The sequence below is a fragment of the Elephas maximus genome, chromosome 11, assembly GCF_024166365.1.
Source record: "Elephas maximus indicus isolate mEleMax1 chromosome 11, mEleMax1 primary haplotype, whole genome shotgun sequence".
NCBI classification, from domain to species: domain Eukaryota; kingdom Metazoa; phylum Chordata; class Mammalia; order Proboscidea; family Elephantidae; genus Elephas; species Elephas maximus.
In genome coordinates this window covers 114,942,111-114,963,032 of record NC_064829.1, presented here as the reverse complement: position 1 = coordinate 114,963,032, position 20,922 = coordinate 114,942,111, and the positions used below count along the sequence as shown (strand labels likewise).

At 50.3% G+C, this 20,922-nt stretch overlaps 1 protein-coding gene across 5 annotated transcripts; it reads left to right on the top strand.

Annotated features, from left to right (window-relative positions):
• The first annotated feature begins 328 nt into the window (after nt 1–328).
• On the top strand, nt 329–19,837 carry NPHS1 (NPHS1 adhesion molecule, nephrin). Of its 5 annotated transcripts, none has more exons than XM_049901597.1 (29): nt 329–817; nt 1,081–1,140; nt 1,213–1,335; nt 1,480–1,608; nt 2,151–2,232; nt 2,612–2,715; nt 2,905–3,032; nt 3,113–3,284; nt 3,464–3,621; nt 3,912–4,056; nt 4,160–4,284; nt 5,584–5,770; nt 5,969–6,098; nt 6,254–6,426; nt 6,843–6,983; nt 7,064–7,204; nt 7,745–7,866; nt 8,754–8,925; nt 9,001–9,157; nt 9,239–9,390; nt 10,606–10,717; nt 10,802–10,983; nt 12,824–12,880; nt 14,971–15,090; nt 15,230–15,254; nt 15,360–15,435; nt 15,954–16,047; nt 16,144–16,259; nt 18,694–19,837. In XM_049901597.1, exons 1-29 carry the CDS (start codon nt 715–717, stop codon nt 18,823–18,825), a joined length of 3,618 nt encoding a protein of 1,205 aa, XP_049757554.1. In that variant the 5' UTR covers nt 329–714; the 3' UTR covers nt 18,826–19,837. The 5 variants fall into 5 exon arrangements, 4 of the variants coding, with proteins under 4 accessions (XP_049757554.1, XP_049757553.1, XP_049757552.1 ...); XM_049901596.1 differs by having other exon boundaries at nt 925–1,140; nt 7,844–7,866; XM_049901595.1 differs by having other exon boundaries at nt 925–1,140.
• The last annotated feature ends 1,085 nt before the right edge of the window (nt 19,838–20,922 follow it).

Sequence of the window (20,922 nt, the reverse complement as noted above, 5' to 3'; positions counted from 1 at the left end):
CTGCCCCCCACACTCTCAGCTTCTCACACACACTCTTGCACAGAGATCTCTGACGTCACTGCAGGGGCTGATGTCTTCTCGGGGAGGGGAGGGGTTTGCCGAGGTCACCTTCCAGGGCAGGGGATAGCTGGGGAGTCCTACCTCCCACCCTGGGCCCAGCTTTCTTTTTCCCATGTCGAGCTCCTGGGTTCACAGGGACCAGGGAGGCACCGAGGAATGTGTCTGGCATGTGCTGACGGGGAATTTCATGCCCCAGCTGGGCTGGGAGGAGCCTGCTGGGCAGAGGCCCAGAGCTGGGGATGCCTGAGGGCACCTGGGGGAGGTGGCAGAGAACGGACCCCAGCTCTGCCACTGTCCACAACAGCCTCATTGCTCTTGGGGCTCATGGGGCCTGCTGGACCCTGAGCAGCGGATCTTCATCGAGAGGCTGTGAGTGGCAAGAGAAGGCGAGCAGGGGTGGGTGTGGGGGGCAGGACAGAAGAAAGAGAAACAGAGAGGGACTGACAGAGAGGGAGACAGAGACTCAGAGACAGAAGCATCTTTGACAGGGAGAGAGAGAGAGTTTGGGAGAGAAAGAGAGACAGACAGAAGGGAGAGAAACAGACAGAAACACAGGAAGAAAGGAAAACAGAAAGAGAACGAGAGAGATAGAAAACGAGACACAAAGAAAAAGAAGAAACGGACACGGACAGAGCCAGACACAGGAGGCGGGCGATGGGAGCTGTGGGAGCCACAGGCAGAGGGCCTGGGCTGGTACCCAGTGCCCTAAGAACTCCCCTCCGTGCTACCCTGCTGCTCATGGGGGTGCTGGCCACAGGTGAGTGCCACCCTGGCTCTTGACCCAGCATCAGGCGGCCCTCATTTCCAACCCAATTCCCCTGCCAGACCCCCTGCCCTCTCCTACTGACCACCCTGTATCCCCAGGCCTAGCTCAGTCACAGATTCCTGCCTCTGTCCCTCGTGACTTCTGGGCCCTACCTGAAAACGTGACGGTCTTGGAGGGGGCCACAGCCGAGCTGCGGTGTGGGGTCAGAGCCCCTGGCAGCACAGTGCAGTGGGCCAAAGATGGACTTCTTCTAGGCCCTGACCCTAGGATCCCCAGCTTCCCGCGCTACCGCCTGCAGGGGGACCCTGATAAAGGTAAGAGGGCAGAGCCTGAGACCCTGAGCCACCAGCAGAGGCTGTGATCCTGACCTTGGGCCTCATCCACAGGTGAATTCCACCTGCACATCGCAGCGTGTGACCTCAGTGATGATGCAGAGTATGAGTGCCAAGTCAGCCGCTCAGAGACGGGTCCCGCACTTGTGTCACCCAGAGTGATCCTCTCTGTCTTGGGTATGCGTGAGAGACCCCCAGGAGCCTGAAGTCCCAGCCCTCTTCCCACCCAGGACCCTGAGTACAGGACTCACGTCATGAGCAAGGGGACTCAAAGCCCCAGTCATCACTTCCTCCTAGTGGTAACCGAACTTTTCTCACCAGTGCCCCCCAAGGTGCTTCAGATGACCCCTGAGGCAGGGAGCTCGGTCACCTGGGTAGCTGGGCAGGAGTACGTGGTCAGCTGTGTGACTGGGGATGCAAAGCCAGCAGCTGACATCGCCTTTCTCCAGAGTGAGTGTGGGTAAACTGGAGGGGAGGGGCAGTATGAAGCCCCAAGTGAGAGGAGGGTATGTTCCTGCCCACTACATTCCTAGGGGCTCTAGAAAACACACCATCCTTGAGATGGGGATCAAGAGGAGAGGGAGGCTTCAGGATGGATACACGGAGGCTAGTGTGGGACCTGGTGAATGGGGAGAGGGCTAAGGGATATCCAGGGGAGGTCTCCAGTGGACCACAGGGCCCACTAGCCTGGGACTCAGGGAGAGGCCAAGCTGGGACATAGATATTGGTATTGTCAATGTAGAGATGAGAAACTGAGGTGATGGGGGTGGTGAGACAACCCAGCCAGGGAATGAGGAGAGGAAGAGAGCCAGGACCTGCCCTGTGGACTCCAGCATTCGGGGTGTGTCGGGGGAACGAAGTTCGTGTACCAGATCCTTGTCCTCCAGACCGGGCCGGGCCATCAGGTCCACCCCAAAGACTTTCGGATTGGGATCCCCAGGATCTACTTTGTGGGGAATCCAGTACTCCTTCAGCCCTCTTGTTGCCCCAAGGTGGACAAACAATTTCCAGTATCTCTGCTAATGTGAACGCGGGGTCCCAGGAGAAACTCTTCACCACGGAGGCCACAGCCAGGTGTGGCAGCTAGGGCACCCTCCCCCTGACCCAAACCCCCGAATTTCCCAATAAGAACCCTGTAACCAGAGATTCATACATGGACAACTGGGTTAGATATCTGTGACCCAATTCTTCATCCTGGCCCTTCAAAATTTCTTTCCGGGTAACCCACTTCTCAAGGTATCAGACACAAAGCTTTTGGCCAGGTGTGGGCCCTGGGACCCTCATTCTCACTACTAACCCTCAAAATCTCTCCATGGGAATGTCAGATTCCAGAGAAAGTCAGTCTGGAGACTTAGACCTGGGTGTGGGGACCTGGGATCCCCACTTCTGCACCCTGACCCTCCAGATTTCAGGTGATGACTCTGACCCCCTGCACCATAACTTCCCACCCCAGGGTGATACCCCAGAGCTCGGACAATGGGCAGTTACTGGTCTGTGAGGGGTCCAGCCCAGCTTTGGACACGCCCATCAGGGTCTCAGTCACCATGAATGTTCTGTGTGAGTAGGGAACTGAGCCAGCTGTGGGCACCAGGGATGGGGAGCAGAGACTGGGGGCCTGGGGGGAGCACAGGGAATGTGGAAAAGTCAGGCACTTAAAGGAGAGACAAGGGGGTTCAGAGGTAGGCTGTGGGGCACAGAAAGGCTGGATGGAGTCCCTGGACTCACTGAATGTTGGCTGCACCTCAGTCCCCCCAGGACCCCCTGTCATTGAGTGGCCAGATCTGGACGAGGGGCATGTGCGAGCAGGGCAGAACTTGGAGCTGCCATGTGTGGCCCGAGGGGGGAACCCACTAGCCACACTGCAGTGGCTAAAGGTAAAGACAGAGGCAGGTGTGGGGGTGGGGGACGGCCAGGCTCAGGAGCTAGTCCTGACCAGAACTGTCCCTGTCCCTAGAATGGCCAGCCTGTGTCCACAGCATGGGGCACAGAGCATGCTCAGGCGGTGGCCCGCAGCGTGCTGGTGATGACTGTGAGGCCAGAGGACCAAGGAGCACGGCTCAGCTGTGAGGCCCACAACAGTGTGTCCACAGGGACCCAGGAACGTGGAGTCACCTTGCAGGTCACCTGTGAGTCCTGGCCCCAGTTGCCATTCTGTCAGTCCGTGCCCCAGGGAACTATCTGTGCCCCCAAACCATGCCTCTCTGACCCCCAAGCCCTCTCTGTCTGTCCCACCCTTCTCTCTGGGCTGATCTATGCGGAATCCAGCCCAGCCCAGCATGTCTCCTCTGACCACCTGTCCTTGCAGTCCCCCCCAGTGCCATTACCATCCTGGGATCTGTATCCCAGTCTGAGAACAAGAACATGACACTCTCCTGCATCACCAAGTCCAGTCGCCCACGGGTCCTGCTGAGATGGTGGCTGGGCTGGCGGCAGCTGCTTCCCACAGAGGAGACAGTCATGGATGTGAGGCGGGGCCAGGGTCTGCAGTCTGAGAAAGGAGGCCAGTGAGGACCTGAACTCTTGGGTCCTGAGGGAGGAGGCTGCTGAGGGCTTGACTCCTAAACCTGAGAGACAAGGGGACTGAGGGCCTGGAGGCCTCAGTGCTGGGGGAGGGTGGGCTGTCGGTGACTCCTATGCCTCGCAGAAGGGGCAGAGATGCCTCGTGTGTCCCTATGGGGACCTGGGGTGGACCCAGGCCTCTGGTATATGGATGGGGTGCCCAGTCCCCAAGCCTGAAGCTTGCTGCCTGACAGGGCCTACATGGTGGCTACGTCTCCATGTCCAACCTGACGTTTCTGGCGCGGAGAGAGGACAACGGTCTGAGTCTCACATGTGAGGCCTTCAGTGAGGCCTTCACCAAGGAGACGTTCAAGAAGTCGCTCACCCTGAATGTGAAATGTGAGGCCTCTACCCCACCCCAGGATGCTCCTAGGCCTCAGAGACCCCTCTCCCAGGCCCCAGTCCAAGGAGAAAAACCATCTTTCCTGGGCCTTTCCCCCAGATCCTGCTCAGAAGCTGTGGATTGAGGGGCCCCTAGAAGGGCAGCGGCTCCGGGCTGGAACTCGGGTGAGGCTGGTGTGTTTGGCCATTGGGGGCAACCCAGAACCTTCTCTCACCTGGTTCAAGGTTGGTGCCAAGGAAGGGCTGTGGGGTGGTTAATTGAGGGAAAAGGGTGAAGCCTCTTCTCTGCTCTAGAGTCTTGGGAACTCTTGGAAAATCCTGGATTTCTTGAAGAATACTGGAAACTCTGAGATTTGGCAGGAAATTGGAAGATGCAAAATGCCATGAGAATTAAATAGAATCCTGGGAAAATAGTGAGAATTCTGGGATAAAAGAAGGAATTCTGGACCCAGATTGGGAACTCTAGGGAAAAGGCAATGGATTCCATTAAAATAATTCCATTCATTAAAAGGAAGTTCTGGAATTCAGGTGAAATGGCAGGAATTCTAGGGAATGACTTAAGAATTCTAAGATAAAGGACAATGGTTATTCTGGTCAAAGTTCAGAAATTCTGGGGAAAGACTAGTAATTTCACAAGACATTGATAGCCCATTAATATTAAATTGAATTCTTGGAATTTCGGGGTAAGAAAATGAAATTTCATTAAAATTAAAGAAAATTCTGGGAAGCCTGGGAATTTAGAGAGCTAGTGAAAATTCTAGGTGAAAAGATTAGGAACTATAGGAATAACAATGGGATTCTATTTTAATTAGATGAATCCTGGGAAAATGCCAGTAGTTTGTACTGGATTCTGGTAAAAGACTAAAATAATAATATTGGGGAAGGATTCCAAAATCTATGAAAGACCATGGAATTAAAGGACAGGTTTAGGGAAGTATTTGGGTTGGGGAAAGTGGGAGTTCTATGATAAAGAACTAAGGATAGGAAAAAATGAAGAGATTCTGGGTAAGGCTTGGGAATTTCAGGGAGTTTCCTGGCACATGGTGTTCAGTAAATGTTTAAACAGGAATGGATTTTGATGGGCCAATGAGTGGGACTGAGGGTGACCAGGGGGAACCAACAATTGCAGGATCCGAGCCCTGGTGGCGCAGTGGTTAAGAGCTCCGCTGCTAACAAAAAGGTGGGTGGTTCAAATCCACCAGCCGCTCCTTGGAAACCCTATGGGGCAGCTCTACTCCATCCTATAGGGTCGCTATGAGTCAGAATGGACTCGATGGCACCTAACAGCAACAGTGAGCAGGATCAGACAGCCAAAGTGGCAGTGCACGGGGACCCAGGGTAGGTGGGAGACTGGTGGGCCGTGGCCTCCTCTATCCTAGTCGCGTGCCCGCCTGTGGGGGCGCCTTTTCCTCCTGGGCATAAAGTCGTTGCCTGGGCTGGCGGTGGCCAACCCAAGGAGGGCGCGTCAGGGCTGGTGCCGAGAGGCAGGTGTGGGCAGCCTCCCAGCCAGTCCCGGCCCCTCAGGACTCACGCACCGTGACCGAGCCGCGGCCGCCTCAGGAGCCGCGGCGGGTGCAGCTGGGAAGTCTGGAGAAGTCGGGGAACACTTTCTCCCGCGAGCTGGTGCTGGTCATCGGTCCGTCCGACAATCAGGCCAAGTTCACATGCAAGGCTGGCCAGCTCAGCGCGTCCACGCAGCTCGTGGTGCAGTGTAAGGGCGCGTACAGCCGGGGCAGGGGGGAAGGCTTGGCCGGGACCAGGTGGGGCTCAATGGATGCGGCGGAGCCAGGATTGGGACCCGACTTCCCAGCGGTTGCGGGCTGGGCGGGGGCCAGGGGTCAGGGAGGGGTGGAGGCAGGCCACCATCCTCTTCATCTCTGAGCCTCGCTCCCCACGACGGCTCTCCAAGTTCCCCCAACTAACGTGACGATCCTGGCCAACACATCTGCGCTGCGCCCCGGGGACGTGGTAAACCTGACGTGCGTCAGTGTCAGCAGTAATCCCGCGGTCAACTTGTCGTGGGACAAGGAGGGAGAGAGGTGAGGGTGCGAGCGGCCCCGCCCCTCCAGGTTCCGGCCACGCCTCTTTTCCCTCTTGGTTCCCCCCGCCCGCGTCCTACATGCAATACTGCCCACTGCCCCGCCCGCTCCCGGCTCTGGTCCCACCTGGATCCCACCCCCTGCCGGGTCCACAGCCTGGAAGGCCTGGCCGCGCGGCCCCGGAGCGCCCCATACAAAGGCTTTGCCGCGGCCAGGAGCACCCTCCTGCGAGTGTCATCCCGCGACCACAGCCACCGCGTGACCTGCCGCGCCCACAGCGTCGAGCTCCGAGAAACCGTGAGCTCCTTCTACCGCCTCAACGTGCTGTGTATGTGCGCTGGCCTGGGACCGCTTTGGCCCCACCCCCCATCGCTGACCCTGTACTATTCACGTCCTCACTTTGATACTGTCCTTTACTCCCATCTTGACCTTTATCCTGACTCCTGGCCCTGCGCCAACTCTCATCCCTCTGCTGTCCCGACCCCCGTCTTGCCTTTGTTCTCTATCCTAACCCCTGAACATGATCCCCATCCTAACCCCTGACTCTGTCCTTGAGCCCTCTTTCCATCCTTAAACCTGACCCTGACCCCTAACCTTTTCCTAAATAGATCCTAATTTCTGCCCTGAACCTTACTCCTGAGCTCAGCTCTAAACTTAAACCTAACGGTGACCCCAACTTTAACCCTTGAACCTGTGCCTGACCTTGAATCCATCCCTTGACTCCCGGGGGCGCCCGCTCCGCAGACCGCCCGGAGTTTCTGGGGGAGCAGGTACTCGTGGTGACCGCAGTGGAGCAGGGCGAGGCCCTGCTGCCCGTGACCGTGTCTGCCAACCCCGCTCCCGAGGCCTTCAACTGGACTTTCCGCGGCTACCGCCTCAGCCCAGGTGCGCGGAGTGGGCGTGGAAAGAGGTGCAGGTCCCTGGGACGCAGGGCCTGGCAGGCGCCTCACTCGGGCCTCCCCCAGCTGGCGGCCCCCGGCATCGCATCCTATCTGGCGGGGCTCTGCAGCTGTGGAATGTGACCCGCGCCGACGACGGCCTCTACCAGCTACACTGCCAGAACTCGGAGGGCACCGCGGAGGTGCTTGTGCGTCTCCATGTGCACTGTGAGCGCCCTCTACCGCCCTAGTAAGCGGGTGGGCTGTGGGAGCCCTGCCCACCACGGAAACCACGCCCGCCCAGGGAGCCTTACCCACTGTTGAGTCTCCCCTTTGCGGAAGCTCCGCCCACTCAGGGATATCCACCTACTCCGGAATCCCTCCTACTCTGGAAGCTCCAGCCCTGATGGAGCCACGCCCACTGTGGAGTCCCAGCTCGCTAGGGAGACCCAACTTGTTATTTTGCCCAGTACGGGTCTGGCTACATGGGAGCTACTCCCACAAGAAAGCCAAGCCCACTGGGGGAAGTCCCACACCACACAATTCTGGAAGTCCTTCTGACTTTAAGTATCACTGAGGCACGGCAGAGGTTGGGAACAGCTTCACCAACCCTGAGACCCTCCTCCAAATGCTCCTGATAAGTGGCAGACTTCTTTCACACCGGCACCTTCCCTGGATACCCCTAAGACACCTCTCCTACCTGGGGCCCTTTCCCGCCACAGCCTGTCTGAGTCCAAGTGACTTCCCCAAGCCCCTGCCTCTCCCCAGATGCTCCCACCATCCGCACTCTTCGGGATCCCACTGAGGTGGATGTCGGGGGTTCTGTGGAAATAGTCTGCACCGTTGATGCCAATCCCGTCCTTCCAGGGATGTTCAGTTGGGAGAAGCTGGTGAGGACCAAGTCTCTGGAGAATGGAGGTGGGGGTGCGGGACATGGTCTTGACTGTGAACTCCTTGGGAGTGGGGGCCGCATCTGTGTGGACCTGCACAATTATGTCGGGAGCATGCTCCAACAGTAACTGTTTGTAGGATGGCATGGATGGGTGGATGAGTGGATAGTTTGGATGAATGAATGGGTGGATGGATAGATGGATTGATAGATGGCTGGGTGAACTAACTGGTGGGTGGGTAAATGAGTGGATGGATGGACAAATGGACAGGTGGACAAGTAAATGAATGGATAAATAGAGTGGATGGGTCGCAAAATGACTGTATGAGATGAGTGTGTAGATAGATTAGATGAGAGGGTAGATCGATGGATGGATGCATTATCAGTGGAAAGACATCTGTGGATAGATGATGGATGAATGAATGAATACATTAAGTGGACAGATGGATGGGTGGATAGGTCAGTGGAGAGATGGATAAATGGGTAGCAGCATGAATATGTGAACAGATACATGTACTTACGGGTATGTGTACGTATAAGTGAATGGGGTGGATGAGTGGAGAGCTAGAATGGTGGATAGTTGGATGGACAGAAAGAAGACAAATGGTTGGATTAATGCACGAGTGGATGAATAGATGGAAGGGTGGATGGATGGTTCCAAGCATGACTGGTTGGACAAATGGGTGGATGAGTGGCTGGCTGGATTGGTGGGTGGATGGATCCATGCATGAATGGCTGGATAGATGAATGGATGGGTGGATGATGGGGAACATTTCTTCACTAGTTCTGTGGAGGGTAATTGTGTCTGAGAGGGAGCCATACCAGTTCTGTGGATGCTGGTGCTGGGGCCTGACTGTGGGGGCCAACTCCTGAGTCTTGGACCTCCAGGGGGAAGAGGAGGAGGACCATAGCCTGGACGACATGGAGAAAATGTCAAAGGGGTCCACAGGGTATCTGAGGATTCACCATGCCAAACTGGCACAGGCTGGCGCATACCAGTGCATCGTGGACAATGGAGTGGCACCTCCAGCCCGAGGGCTGGTCCGTCTTGTTGTCAGATGTGGGTAACGTTCACTGAACTTGAAGCTCTCATGTCCTTCCACATGCCTTGTTTTGATCCCCCAACCCATCCCAGTTGCCCCCCAGGTGGAGCACCCCACTCCCCTAAGTAAGGTGGCTGCAGCTGGAGACAGTACCAGTTCTGCTACCCTCCACTGCCGTGCCCGAGGTGTCCCCAACATTGTCTTCACTTGGACCAAAAATGGGATCCCGCTGGACCTCCAGGATCCCAGGTGAGCTCAGGCCCAGCCAGGCAGCACCCCAGCCCCAACCCTGGTCACCCAGCCATAGTTCCCCTCTCATCTCCTCTCCAGGTATGTGGAGCACACATACCACCAGGGTGGGATCCACAGCAGCCTCCTGACCATTGCCAACGTGTCTGCAGCCCAGGATTACGCCCTCTTCACGTGCACAGCCACTAACCCCCTTGGCTCGGACCACACCAATATTCAACTCGTCAGCATCAGTATGGCGGGAAGAGGTTGTGGGGGTGTTAAGGGGATGCCCCCCCAAGTCACTACTTGGCCTCAGACTGGCAGTGTACCTGAAACCCAAGAAGTGTTTTTGCATGAGGCTGGAGTTTTGCCTGCCCTGAAAGCCCCTAGGGAGTCTGGATCTTCAGGATAACCCACAACAAAAGAAAACGGCAATAAAATAGCACAAAACAAATAACTTTAAGACTGTATTAGTCAGGATGCTTTCGGTCCCAAGGGCCAAATATCAAAATGTCTTAAGAAAACCAAAAAAGAATGGGGGTGGGGGATTTATTGGCTCAAGTAACTGAAAAGTAGATTTTCAGGAATCTCTGAATCTAGGTCCAACTATCATCAGCTGCATCTCTCAGCATTGCTTTTCTCTGTGATGGCTTTATTCTCAGGCTCTTCATAGTGGTATTTTATAATTTCCAGGGGAAATAAAAATGTTTCTTTTTCTAACCCAAACCAAACCAAACCCATTGCAGTTGAGTTGGTTCCGACTCATAATGACCCTATAGGATGGAGTAGAACTGCACCATAGGGTTTCCAAGGAATGGCTGGTGGATTCGAACTGCTGACCTTTTTGGTTAGCAGCTGAGCTCTTAACCACTAGGCCAGCAGGGCTGCCCCTTTCTAACCAAAACCCATTGCCGTCGAGTTGATTCTGACTCATAGCGACACTACAGGACAGAGTAGAACTGCACCATAGGGTTTCCAAGGAGCACCCGGTGAATTCGAACTGCTAACCTTTTGGTTAGCAGCTATAGCTCTTAACCATTGTGCCGCCAGGGTTTCCACCTTTCTAACAACAGTTCGAAAATTCTAGAGTTAAGTTTCACTTTCTCTACTTGGGTCACAATTCATCCCTGAACCAATCATGTCGTCAGGGGAAAGCAATACTTTAATTGGCCAGGCCTGGTTACACATCTACCCTAGTAGGAGTGGAGTCTCTTCCCTCAGGAGCATGTGGCCTGAGAATGTGGAAGATGGTTCTCCAAAGGAGGTTTAGAATGCTGTAACCAGAAGGAACGACAGACTAGAAGTGGGATAGGCGCATCTATTAATGAACAGATGTCCCCTACAAGGAATGTGTATATTCCTTCCTCTTAGGAAAAAATAGTTCTTAGGAAAAACCCAGAAAGAATCTTCCAGAATCCTTTTGCACTCTGACCACTTCCTTCCTTCTCCCATCCTTCTTCTCAAAGGCCGCCCTGACCCCCCATCAGGATTAAAGGCAGTGAGCATGACCTCGAACTCGGTGGGGCTGGAGTGGAAGCCTGGTTTTGATGGGGGCTTGCCACAGAGGTTCCGCATCAGGTGAGTCCTGGTCAAGGCAGGAAGAGATGGCAGCCAACAGGGCTGGGACCTCTCCCTGAACTGACTGCCCTTCCTGTCATGCAGATATGAGGCCCTGGAGACTCCAGGGTACCTCTACATGGATGTCCTACCACCCCAGGCTACCACCTTCACACTGACTGGGCTGCAGCCTTCTACACGTTACAGGATCTGGCTGCTGGCTAGCAATGCCTTGGGAGACAGTGGACTGACTGACAAGGGGACCCAGCTCTCCATTACCACTCCAGGTGGGAAGGGATAGTCTAGGGAATGTTGGAGAATTCTTCAGGGAATTTATGGGATGGGATAGTAAAGTAGGAAACCCTGGTGGTGTAGTAGTTAAGAGACCAAAATGTTGGCAGTTCAAATCCACCAGGTACTCCTTGGAAACGCTATGGGGCAGTTCTACTCTGTCCTATAGGGTTGCTATAAGTCGGAATCGGCTGGAGGGGAGTTTTGATGTTTTTGGTTTATAGGAAAGTAGGTACTAATACTATTTCACATATGAAAAAATTGAGGCCCAGAGAGATTAAGCAAATTGCCTAAGGTCACACAGCTAGGAAGAGGTAAAGATGAGATGGCAACCCAGGCAGATGAACTCCGCAGACCAGTTTTAGCTACCATACTGTCTGAATGTGATTAATGACACAAGGAAATTAGAAAATAGTTTGAATTGAATGAAAATAAAAACAACATGAAAATGGTGGGGTGCAGCTAAAGCAGTACTTCAAGGGAAATTTATAGCATTAAGTTCTTAAAAATTAGATTAAAAAAGAAAGTCTTCTAATCAACACTCTAAGTTTCCATGTTAAGAAACTAGAGAGAGAAGAGCAAATTAAGCCCGAAGTAAACAGAAGAAAGGAAATAATAAGGGTAAGAGCAAAAATCAGTGAACTAAAAACCAGAAAAACAACAGAGAAAATCAATGAAACTGAAAGCTCGTCTCTGGAAAAAAAAAAAAAAATCAGTGACATTGATAAATCTTTATTCAGGCGGATCAAAGAAAAAAAGAGAGAAGACACAAATTACCAATAACAGGAATAAAAGAGGGAATATTGGCATAGATCTTACAGACACTATCTGAGGATAATTAGGCAATATTATGAAAGACTTTATGGCAATAAATTAAACAACTTAGATGAAATGAACAGATTTCCTAAGTACATGGTAACCCTGTCAACCCCTGGTTCAGAGAAGCCTGGGTTTAAATCCCACTTCTGCCACTTCCTAGCTGTGTGGCTTTAGGCAAGTTACTTACCATATGTGTTCTCAGTTTAAAAAGAATAAGATCTACCTCAGACAGCTGTTGTGAGGATGAAATCGGTTAAAACATCTAAAGCGCTTAGACCGGGGCCTACTACATAGTAAGTGCTAGGTAAACGTTGGCTTAAAAAAATGTTCGGGGGCAGGGTGTCCTCACCCTCTGTTTACTTTGCCCATGAAAGCTCCCTCTTTCTGTCTACCCCTTCCTGATGGAGCAGCCATTTTTCCCTGTGGAATTGAGGACCCTTTCCCATTCCTACGATCTTCCCTTCTCTCTTTTTTCTTTCCTCCCATTCCAGTCTTCTTTTTAACCAGAAAGCATTTTATGTACTCACTTCCCTTGCTCTAGAGCCTATACTTATATTAAGGAATTCTGAAAACCCAACATCTTTTTGGTTAACCCAGCAAACTGGTAATTTGGGTTAAAAGGGCCTTGCATACCACAAAGCATTCATTGGTCATTAATTATTATTATAGGCGTTGCTGTTGTTAGGTAACATTGAGTCGGTTCCAACTCACAGTGACATCATAGGACAGAGTAGAACTACCCCATAGAGTTTCCAAGGAGTGGCTGGTGGATTTGAACTGCCGACCTTTTGGTTAGCAGCTGAGCTCTTAACCACTATGCCATCAGGGCTCCATTAGTTTTGTTAATGTTATTCTCAGCAATTTCCAGCTCTCTGAAATATTCCTAAGAAGCCATGAATCAGTTCCCATGAGTGTCTAAGTGGACCAAAAAGCTTCCAAGAGGAGGCTGAGAAGAAATATTTAAGGCATACCCCAGATTCTCAGGATTAATTCAAAACCTATATATCCTTTTCCCAGGCCTAGACCAGCCTTCTGGGGAACCTGACTACCAGCCTCCCACAGGGCAGCCTGCGGGTGAGTACCCAGCCCATTCTCCCACGCTGGAGAACAGAACCTTCTTGTTTCTGGTCCTGCTTCCTTGGCCCTGTGGCTATATTCCCTTAAGACTTAGCTCTGCCCTTGTAGGCCTCCACCCATATCCTTAGCTCTTCCTGGATGCCTGGATGTGATAATTTTTTTTCTCCTAGCTTTTGCAAAGCTTGTAGCAAAAGCTTACAGCAACAAGTATTTGTTATTTCTCATGATTCTACGAATCTGACTGAACAGTTGTGGTCTGGGCCGGCTTGCCTAATCTTTACAATTATCTGGCAGCCTGACTGGAACTGGTGTCTAGGATGGCCTCCTCCTCCAGCGTCTGGTCACCATCTGGCTCTTGGATGGGACAGCAGAGGTAACTGGGCCACACATCTCTAATCGACCAGCACCGCCCCTTGGTTTTTTCACGTGAAACAGGTCACAGGGGTTCCAAGAAGAGCAATAGAGGGCAAGCTCTAATTTATAAACACTTTTCAAAAGGTCTCTGCTTCTGTCACGTTGTTACCAAACCCTAGAAGGCTGGCCCTTGTCCGGCACGCTAAGACTTGCCAATTTTCTGGACACTGGTATTTGAGAAAGAGAAGGTACCTTTATTGCAATGCACAGAGCAAGGAACCGAGAGGAAGTTCCTCAGATCCGGCTCCCCATGCTACAGGGGAAAAAAATTTTTTTTTTTTTTAAGCAGGGCTTATATGTGATTTGGGCAGCAAGATGGCAGCCGCGCAGTCGTACTGGGGAGGGAAAATTCTGGAAGGCTGCCAGAAAACAGGAGATGATGTGGTTCTTCTTGGACCCCTCACTTAAGAATAGGGTCCGCCGGGTGTTGAAGTCAATTAGTGGTCACAGCTGGCCCTTCTGCACACGCGGGGCAGACCAACTCTGGCTTGGGCTAGTTTAAGGACTAGTGGAAATTTACCAGCATTCATAAGGTCAGGTTACAACATCTGCTATTATCCTATTACCCAGAGTCAGTAGGGGAGAGAACGGCCAAAGAGTGTGCATATGCACACAGGGAGAGGAATTCTGACAGCTTTTGCAAATAATTCCCTTCAGAGCCTGAGAAGAAGGTTGCAGGTGACAGAAGCTCAGCTGTTGTCAGCAATAAAAAGCATGGCTTGGCTTATGGAATTGAAAATTCCAAGTGTTACTGGATTCACGTGCTCAAAATTTTCACCACTGGTCTGTTTCCCACCCTCTTTTGGCTTTGTTTCATCTCTGATAGCTTCTTTCTCAGGTTCTTCCATCAAGAAGGCAAAGAAGTTCTCCCACATCTGCAGCTCTATTCCACTTCTTAGCAGCCAACAGAGGAGTACCCTATATGTTCTGGCAGAAGTCCCATTTGGGGTCCAATGCCTGTCTCTGAACCAGTCACTATGAATAGAGGGATAGGGTGCATTTATTGGGCAGTCTGGGCCATGCGTCCACCATGGAATCCTGCTTGAGTCATACAGACTGGGAGTGGGGAGTGGCTGTTTTCCCAAAGAAAAATGAATGCTATTAGCAGAATTTGGGAAACAGATGCGGAGAAGATATTTATACAGAGAGAATCGGTCTGGCTTCAGGGATATAGGGGAGAAGTCAGTCTGATATTGGCTAAAATGGAAGTTTGTCCAAAGAGGAATTCATCTGAGATGAAGTTTGAAGGGTGAATAGAAATTTGCTTGTGAACAAAGGACATCTCTGCCACAGACACTTGACTAGGCTGAGACTTGGAGTTGTGGTTCTGGGAACAGCCTGTGGGTTGTTTGTGTGACTGGAGAGGCCCATACCAGGTTGATATGGCAGAGTAAGATTACCATTCTTGAATGGCCAGCTAAGGAGCTGAGGCTCCCTCCTGAGTCCTTAGACAGGGCTCAGGCAGAGGTAGGACCTGCTGATAATGGCTTGACTTGAGAAAGAAGCCATCTTTCCTGGGGTGGCAAGAAGAGGTAGGGATGGAGGGCCCTGCCCATCCGCTTCCTTGACCTCGGAGGAGGGTCTTTGCTTGGTTACTGACAGGCTTTCCCAGAGAGTGACTTTCAGGACTTGGGTCAGTTGTTTTGTGCTGAGGAGTACCTTTCTGCCCTCAGGACCCTCGGGGCTGCCCCTGCTGCCTGTATTATTTGCTGTTGGGAGTCTTCTGCTGCTTTCCAATGCCTTCTGTATTGGGGGATTTCTCTGGAAGTGGAGACTGAGGCATCTTGCTGAGGGTGAGGAGAGGCCCTTCCCCTACTAGGATGGAGGTCTAAATGTGATGGGGAGACAAAGGGGTGATGCATGTTGAAAGTCTCTCCACAGCCAGGTAGGGTGGAAGGAGGCCTCTGACCCCTTCTCTCCTATTTCCCTCAGGCATCTCGAAGAAGACAGAAGCAGGGTAAGTAAGGATATTGTTCTGTAAAGAAGGTTCTGAGTGAGAAGCTTTGGGGTGAGAGGGGACAGAGGGTCAGCTCCCAGATGCCCTCCACCTCCACCCTGGCAGGTCGGAGGAGGAGCGGGTCAGGAATGAATATGAGGGGAGCCAGCTGACGGGAGACCGGGACACTCGAAGCTCCACGGTGAGTGGCGGTGGTCCCTCCAGCCCCACTGACAGGAAACTGACGGATTAAAATTCCACCATTCTGGAGAAACCCCAGGAGTATAGCCCCCAGACACCATTTTAACTCAGTACTGAAGTCACACTTGAGGTTCACCCTTCAGCCAAAGATTAGACAGGCCCATAAACCAAAACGAGATTAAAGGGACAAACCAGCCCAGGGGCAAGGACGAGAAGGCAGAGGACAGGAAAGCTGGTAATAGGGAACCCGAGGTTGAGAAAGGGAGAGTGTTGACAAGTCATGGGGTTGACGACCAAGGTCACAAAACAATATGCGTATTAATTGTTTAATGAGAAATTAATTTGCTCTGTAAACTTTTCATCTAAAGCACAATAAGAAAGAACGAAGCAGGAAGAAAGAAAGAAAGAAATCCTACCATTGGTTTAAAGTTAATCATTGCCCTTTCCAGGAACAATGGGGTCAGAGGATGGAAAGGATTTTATCTGTTTTTTTTTTTTTGGGTGGGTGGGGGATAACAGGTCAGCACCTCAGAGGTAGAGCCATATTACTACTCCATGAGGGACTTCAGCCCTCAGCTCCCCCCCACGCTGGAGGAAGTGCCTTATCCCCAAGGTGAGTCATGATTTCATCAGGACTCCCCCACTCACAGGGACCCCTGACATCTGGACTGGGTGCACTGATAATTCCTTCCTTCCACTCCAACTCCAGGTTTCACAGGTCTTGAGGATGAAGATATGGCCTTTCCTGGGCCCCTATATGATGAGGTGGAAAGACTGTATGCCCCATCTGGGGCCTATGGAGCCCTCTACGATGAAGTACACATGGTGAGGAGACTTATATCAGCAAATGTCTTTCCTGGCCAGTGCCGGAAGCCTACCTTCTACTGCTTGTATTCAGCTAATGATGTTTCTGTAACAGATGCCCAGCCATAATCCAGGGGGTTAAAGAAAATAGTCTGTTTCTTCCTCACGTAACAGTCAGAGGTGAAAGGCCCTGCTGCACGGCCTTCTTCCAGAACCCATGTTCTGTCATCCTCTAGCATGTTGTCCTAGTCTGCATGAATGGACCAGGTTGCTGGGGGTTTCAGCTAGTGGGAAAGGGAAAAAGAGAGTGTGGTGGAGGCACAACTCTGCCTTATGGTCCAGGGCCCATGATGGCACACATCACTTCTGCTCACATTTCACTGGCAAGAACATGGCCACGCCTGACTGCAAAGGAGTCTGAAGAATGTCATCTAGCTTGGCAGCTATATGCCTAGCTACCATTCTATTACCATGGGAGGAAGAAGGAGTGTGTTTCATTGGACGAGTAGCCATCACCACTACACTGGTTAAACGGAGAGACAGAAAGGATTTTTTGGCTCATTCATTTGAAAAGCCATGGTATAGAATTGTTTTCAGTCCCAGCTGGATCCAAGATTTCCACCTAAAGATGCCCCTTGCAAGTCCAGGTTTGTGTCCTACCAGTTTAGTTTCTGTTGTTAAGTGCCATTGATTTGGTGCCAACTCATAGCAACCCTGTACCAAAAACAAACCCATTGCTGTCGGGTCGATTCTGACTCGTAGCAACCCTATAGGACGGAGTAGAACTGCCCCAAAGGGTTTCCAAGGAGAAGCTGGTGGGTTTCAGTTGCTGACATTTTGGTTAAGCAGCTGAGTTCTTAGCCATTGTGCCACCAGAGCTCTGACCCTATGGACAACAGAACGAAACACTGCCTGGTCTTGTGGCAACTAGTTCAGAAACCCCTTTAAAAAAAAAAAAAAAAGAATTCCTCTTTTCCAGTAACTCCAGAGTCCCAGGCTGAACATATTAGCTTAGTTAGGGTCACGTACTCATTGCTGAACCAATCACTGAGCAGGCGGTGGAATATTCTAAGTGGACAGGCCTGGATCAGTGCCAACCACAGCACCAGGGAGTAGGCTAGCCCCACTCAATCCACTGGACTGAGAGTGGAGAAGGGACAGAGAGCCCAGAGGAGGAAAGATGGTGGCTGGAGAAGCAGAAACAACAGAGAGGCACTTCAACCAACCAACTGCCACCCGCTACCCCACAGAAAGGGAGGTGGGACAGGACCGCAGACTTTCTTTGTGGTCTCAGCTCTGGCGCCTCTAGGCCAAGGATTTCACTCTGTAACATCGGGAACAACTTCGTCAGATCTAAACTCCCCACCAGCATGGAAATTACGTGTACAAAATGCTGTCCATGGTGCTGCACCACCTGTGCCTCTAACGCACAGATGGAAACGGTAAGCTTTTTCTGTAAAGGGCAAAATAGTAAATATTTTGGGCTTTGCAGGACATACGGTCTCTCTCGTAACTACTCAACTCTGCCATTGTAGTATGAAAGCAGTCACAGGCGATACATAAACACAGGTGGGTATGTTCCAACAAAGATTTATTTTTTGACACTGAAATTTTAATTTCATGTGATTTTCATGTGTCACAAAATATTATCCTTCTTTCGATTTTTTCCAACAATTAAAAAATGTAAATCAATTCTTAGCTCTCAGGCAGTACAGAAACAGGTGACAGGCCATATTTGAGCCGAGGGACAATCTGCTCTGAAATGTGTCACTCTAAAACCATCTTAGGACAAGGAACATGGTCCTTTTTCTCTTCTGTTTTGATGAAGAATACTTTTGGAAATTCATCGGACTAGCAGAATCATGATTCACATTCCACAGCTTCCATTGCTCATGTCATGGGTTTTTGACAATTTTATCATATTCCTGATATTTAAACTTTTTTTCTGAGAGACATATTGATGTATTTAAAAATGAAATGATAGGATATCTTGGACTGGCCTCAAAGACATCCAATTAGCAGGGACAATGGGAGAAGATACAGGTAGAGGTAAATCAAGATTTAAAAAATCTGTTGCCGTTGAGTCCATTCCGACTCCTAGTGACACTGTAGGGCAGAGTAGAACTGCCCCATAGGGTTTCCAAGGAGCAGCTGGTGGATTCAAACTGCTGACCTTTTGGTTGGCAGCCGAGCTCTTTACCACTGTGTCACCAGGGCTCCAAGTCAAGATTGGCCAGGGATTATTACTGTTAAAGTTAGGTGATTGGTACATGGGAGTCATGAAGGAAGTTCATTATAATCGTGCTCTTCTTTGCAAATGTTGGAAATTTTCCGTAATTAAAAGTTAAAACTTTTTCCCCTTGGGAAGTTGAGCAGGGGTATGTATCCCCTAGGTCTGTGACTATGATCCATAAGACATCTCTCTGTGGTCCTAACTACACCTTTTGCCTGTCAGAGCCCCTATGACCACCACTGGCATGACCACAAGTATGAGGAGCCAAGAGGAATCTATGATCAGGTGGCGGGAGACTTGGACACCGTGGAACCCGATCCTCTACCCTTTGAGCTGAGGGGACATCTGGTGTGAAAGCCTTCTCAACACCCTTTTCCCACAGCCCCCAGCACAGAAAACTCCTACCGTCATCTTCCTTCCTGTTCATTCTATAGGACACAGAGGGACACAGGAGAAGACATGGATATAAAGGACAGAAAATGATTTAAGCTGGTGTCAAAGTACAAACACATCTTCTCCTGGAGTTGGCTTTAGAAACTGTCAGAGACATTTTTGTGGCTTTTCAGACTTATCACAAACTTCTACAACGGGACACAGTGAACTGTAATAGACATCTCAAAAATGAAAAACTATTCTGGGGTTATTTATGCTTTTCAGGGCGAAATATTCAGAAGTGGGAAAAGACATATTAAAAACTCAGTTCATTTTGAGTTCAAATATATCTGAAATAGCTAACAATAAGTGAAATTTATGAACTGTTATTATGTCCTACCTATCATTACTGTCTACATTTATCTAAAACCTTATGTATAAACTACGACACACATGTAAACATAAATAGATGCTATCGAAAATAAAAGACTGTCAAAAGGAGCTAGACACAAAAGAATACATGCTAGACACAAAAGAATACATACTGTATGATTTCATTTATATGAAGCTCTAGAACAGGCAAAGCTAATCTATGGAGACAGAGAGCAGGTTTGGATACCTAGGACCCCGGAAGAGAGCCCTGGTGGTGTAGTGGTTAAGAGCTCGGCTGCTAACCAAACGGTTGGCAGCTCAAATCCACCGGCTGCTCCTCGGAAACCCTATGGGGCAGTTCTGCTCCGTCCTGTAGGGTTGCTATGAGTTGGAATCGACTCGACCACAGCTTTTCTTTTAGGAAGGGGACTGACTGTAAAAAGGCACGAGGGAACTTTTTGGGGGTGATGAAAGTGTTCTATGTCATGATTGTGGTGGTGGTTACGCAGGTGCACAGATCTGTCAAAACTCATAGAATGATACCCTTAGAGTGGGTCCATTTTATTACACACAAGTTATGCCTCAGTAATGGTGATACAATAAACATAGGCTCTGTAATAAAGCAGTTAAACAAGAGAATCCTTATTTTTTATGTTGAATAGCAGGAAAAGAATGGAGAAATCTGCCTATTTTTGTGGAGAATATGTTGTTGTTGTTGCTAGGTTTCGTCGAGTTGGTTTTGTCTCATAATGACCCATGTACAACAGAACAAAACACCGCCTGGTCCTGCGCCATCCTCACAATTGTTATGCTTGAGCCCATTGTTGCAGCCGCTGTGTCAGTCCATCTCATTGAGGGTCTTCCTCTTCTTTGCTGACCCTCTACTTTACCAAGCATGATGTCTTTCTCCAGGGACTGATCCCTCCTGATAACATGTCCAAAGTATGTGAGACGCAGTCTCGCCATCCTTATTTCTAAGTAGCATTCATAAGTGTAATCTTTCTTCAGATCTCCACTTCTATTTGATTAATCATTATTACCCAAACTCTTTAGTTCAAATGTGTGTCAATTTTTATTTTTAATCAGGGCAGACTAAACCAATTTATATGCCACAGCACTTGAATATACAAGTACATTAGGGTCCCAATGACTTCCTTTTATTTAAATGCTAATTTTATTCTTATTGGCTGAATTTTTATGATTGCGTATTATTCCCGTTTCAAAGAAGAATATCTACAACATTTTGTTTCTACACTGGCTTAAGAAAAAACCTATGAAAAAACCAAACCTACTGCTGTCGAGTTGATTCCGACTCATAGTGACCCTATAGGACAGAGTAGACCTGCCCATAGAGTTTCCAAGGATTGCCTGGGGATTCGAACTGCCAACCTTTTGGTTAGCAGCCGTAGCACTTAACTGCTACACCACCAGGGTAGCAAAAAAGGATGAATTTATTGGCTGCTATAGCTGACAATTCCAGAGGTAGTATTGGCTTCGAACACCGCTGGATTCAGGTATTGAAACAAAGCCACCAGGGGTCTATCTCTGTGTATCTCTTGGCCCTTTTGTCTGCGTCAACTTCATTCTAGAACAGGCAAGGCTAATCTGTAGTTACAGACAGCAGGCTAGTGGATGCTTAGGACCACAGGCAGAGTCTTCATTTGGGGGACATGAATGAGCACACACGGTTCCAGGCTGACATCTCAT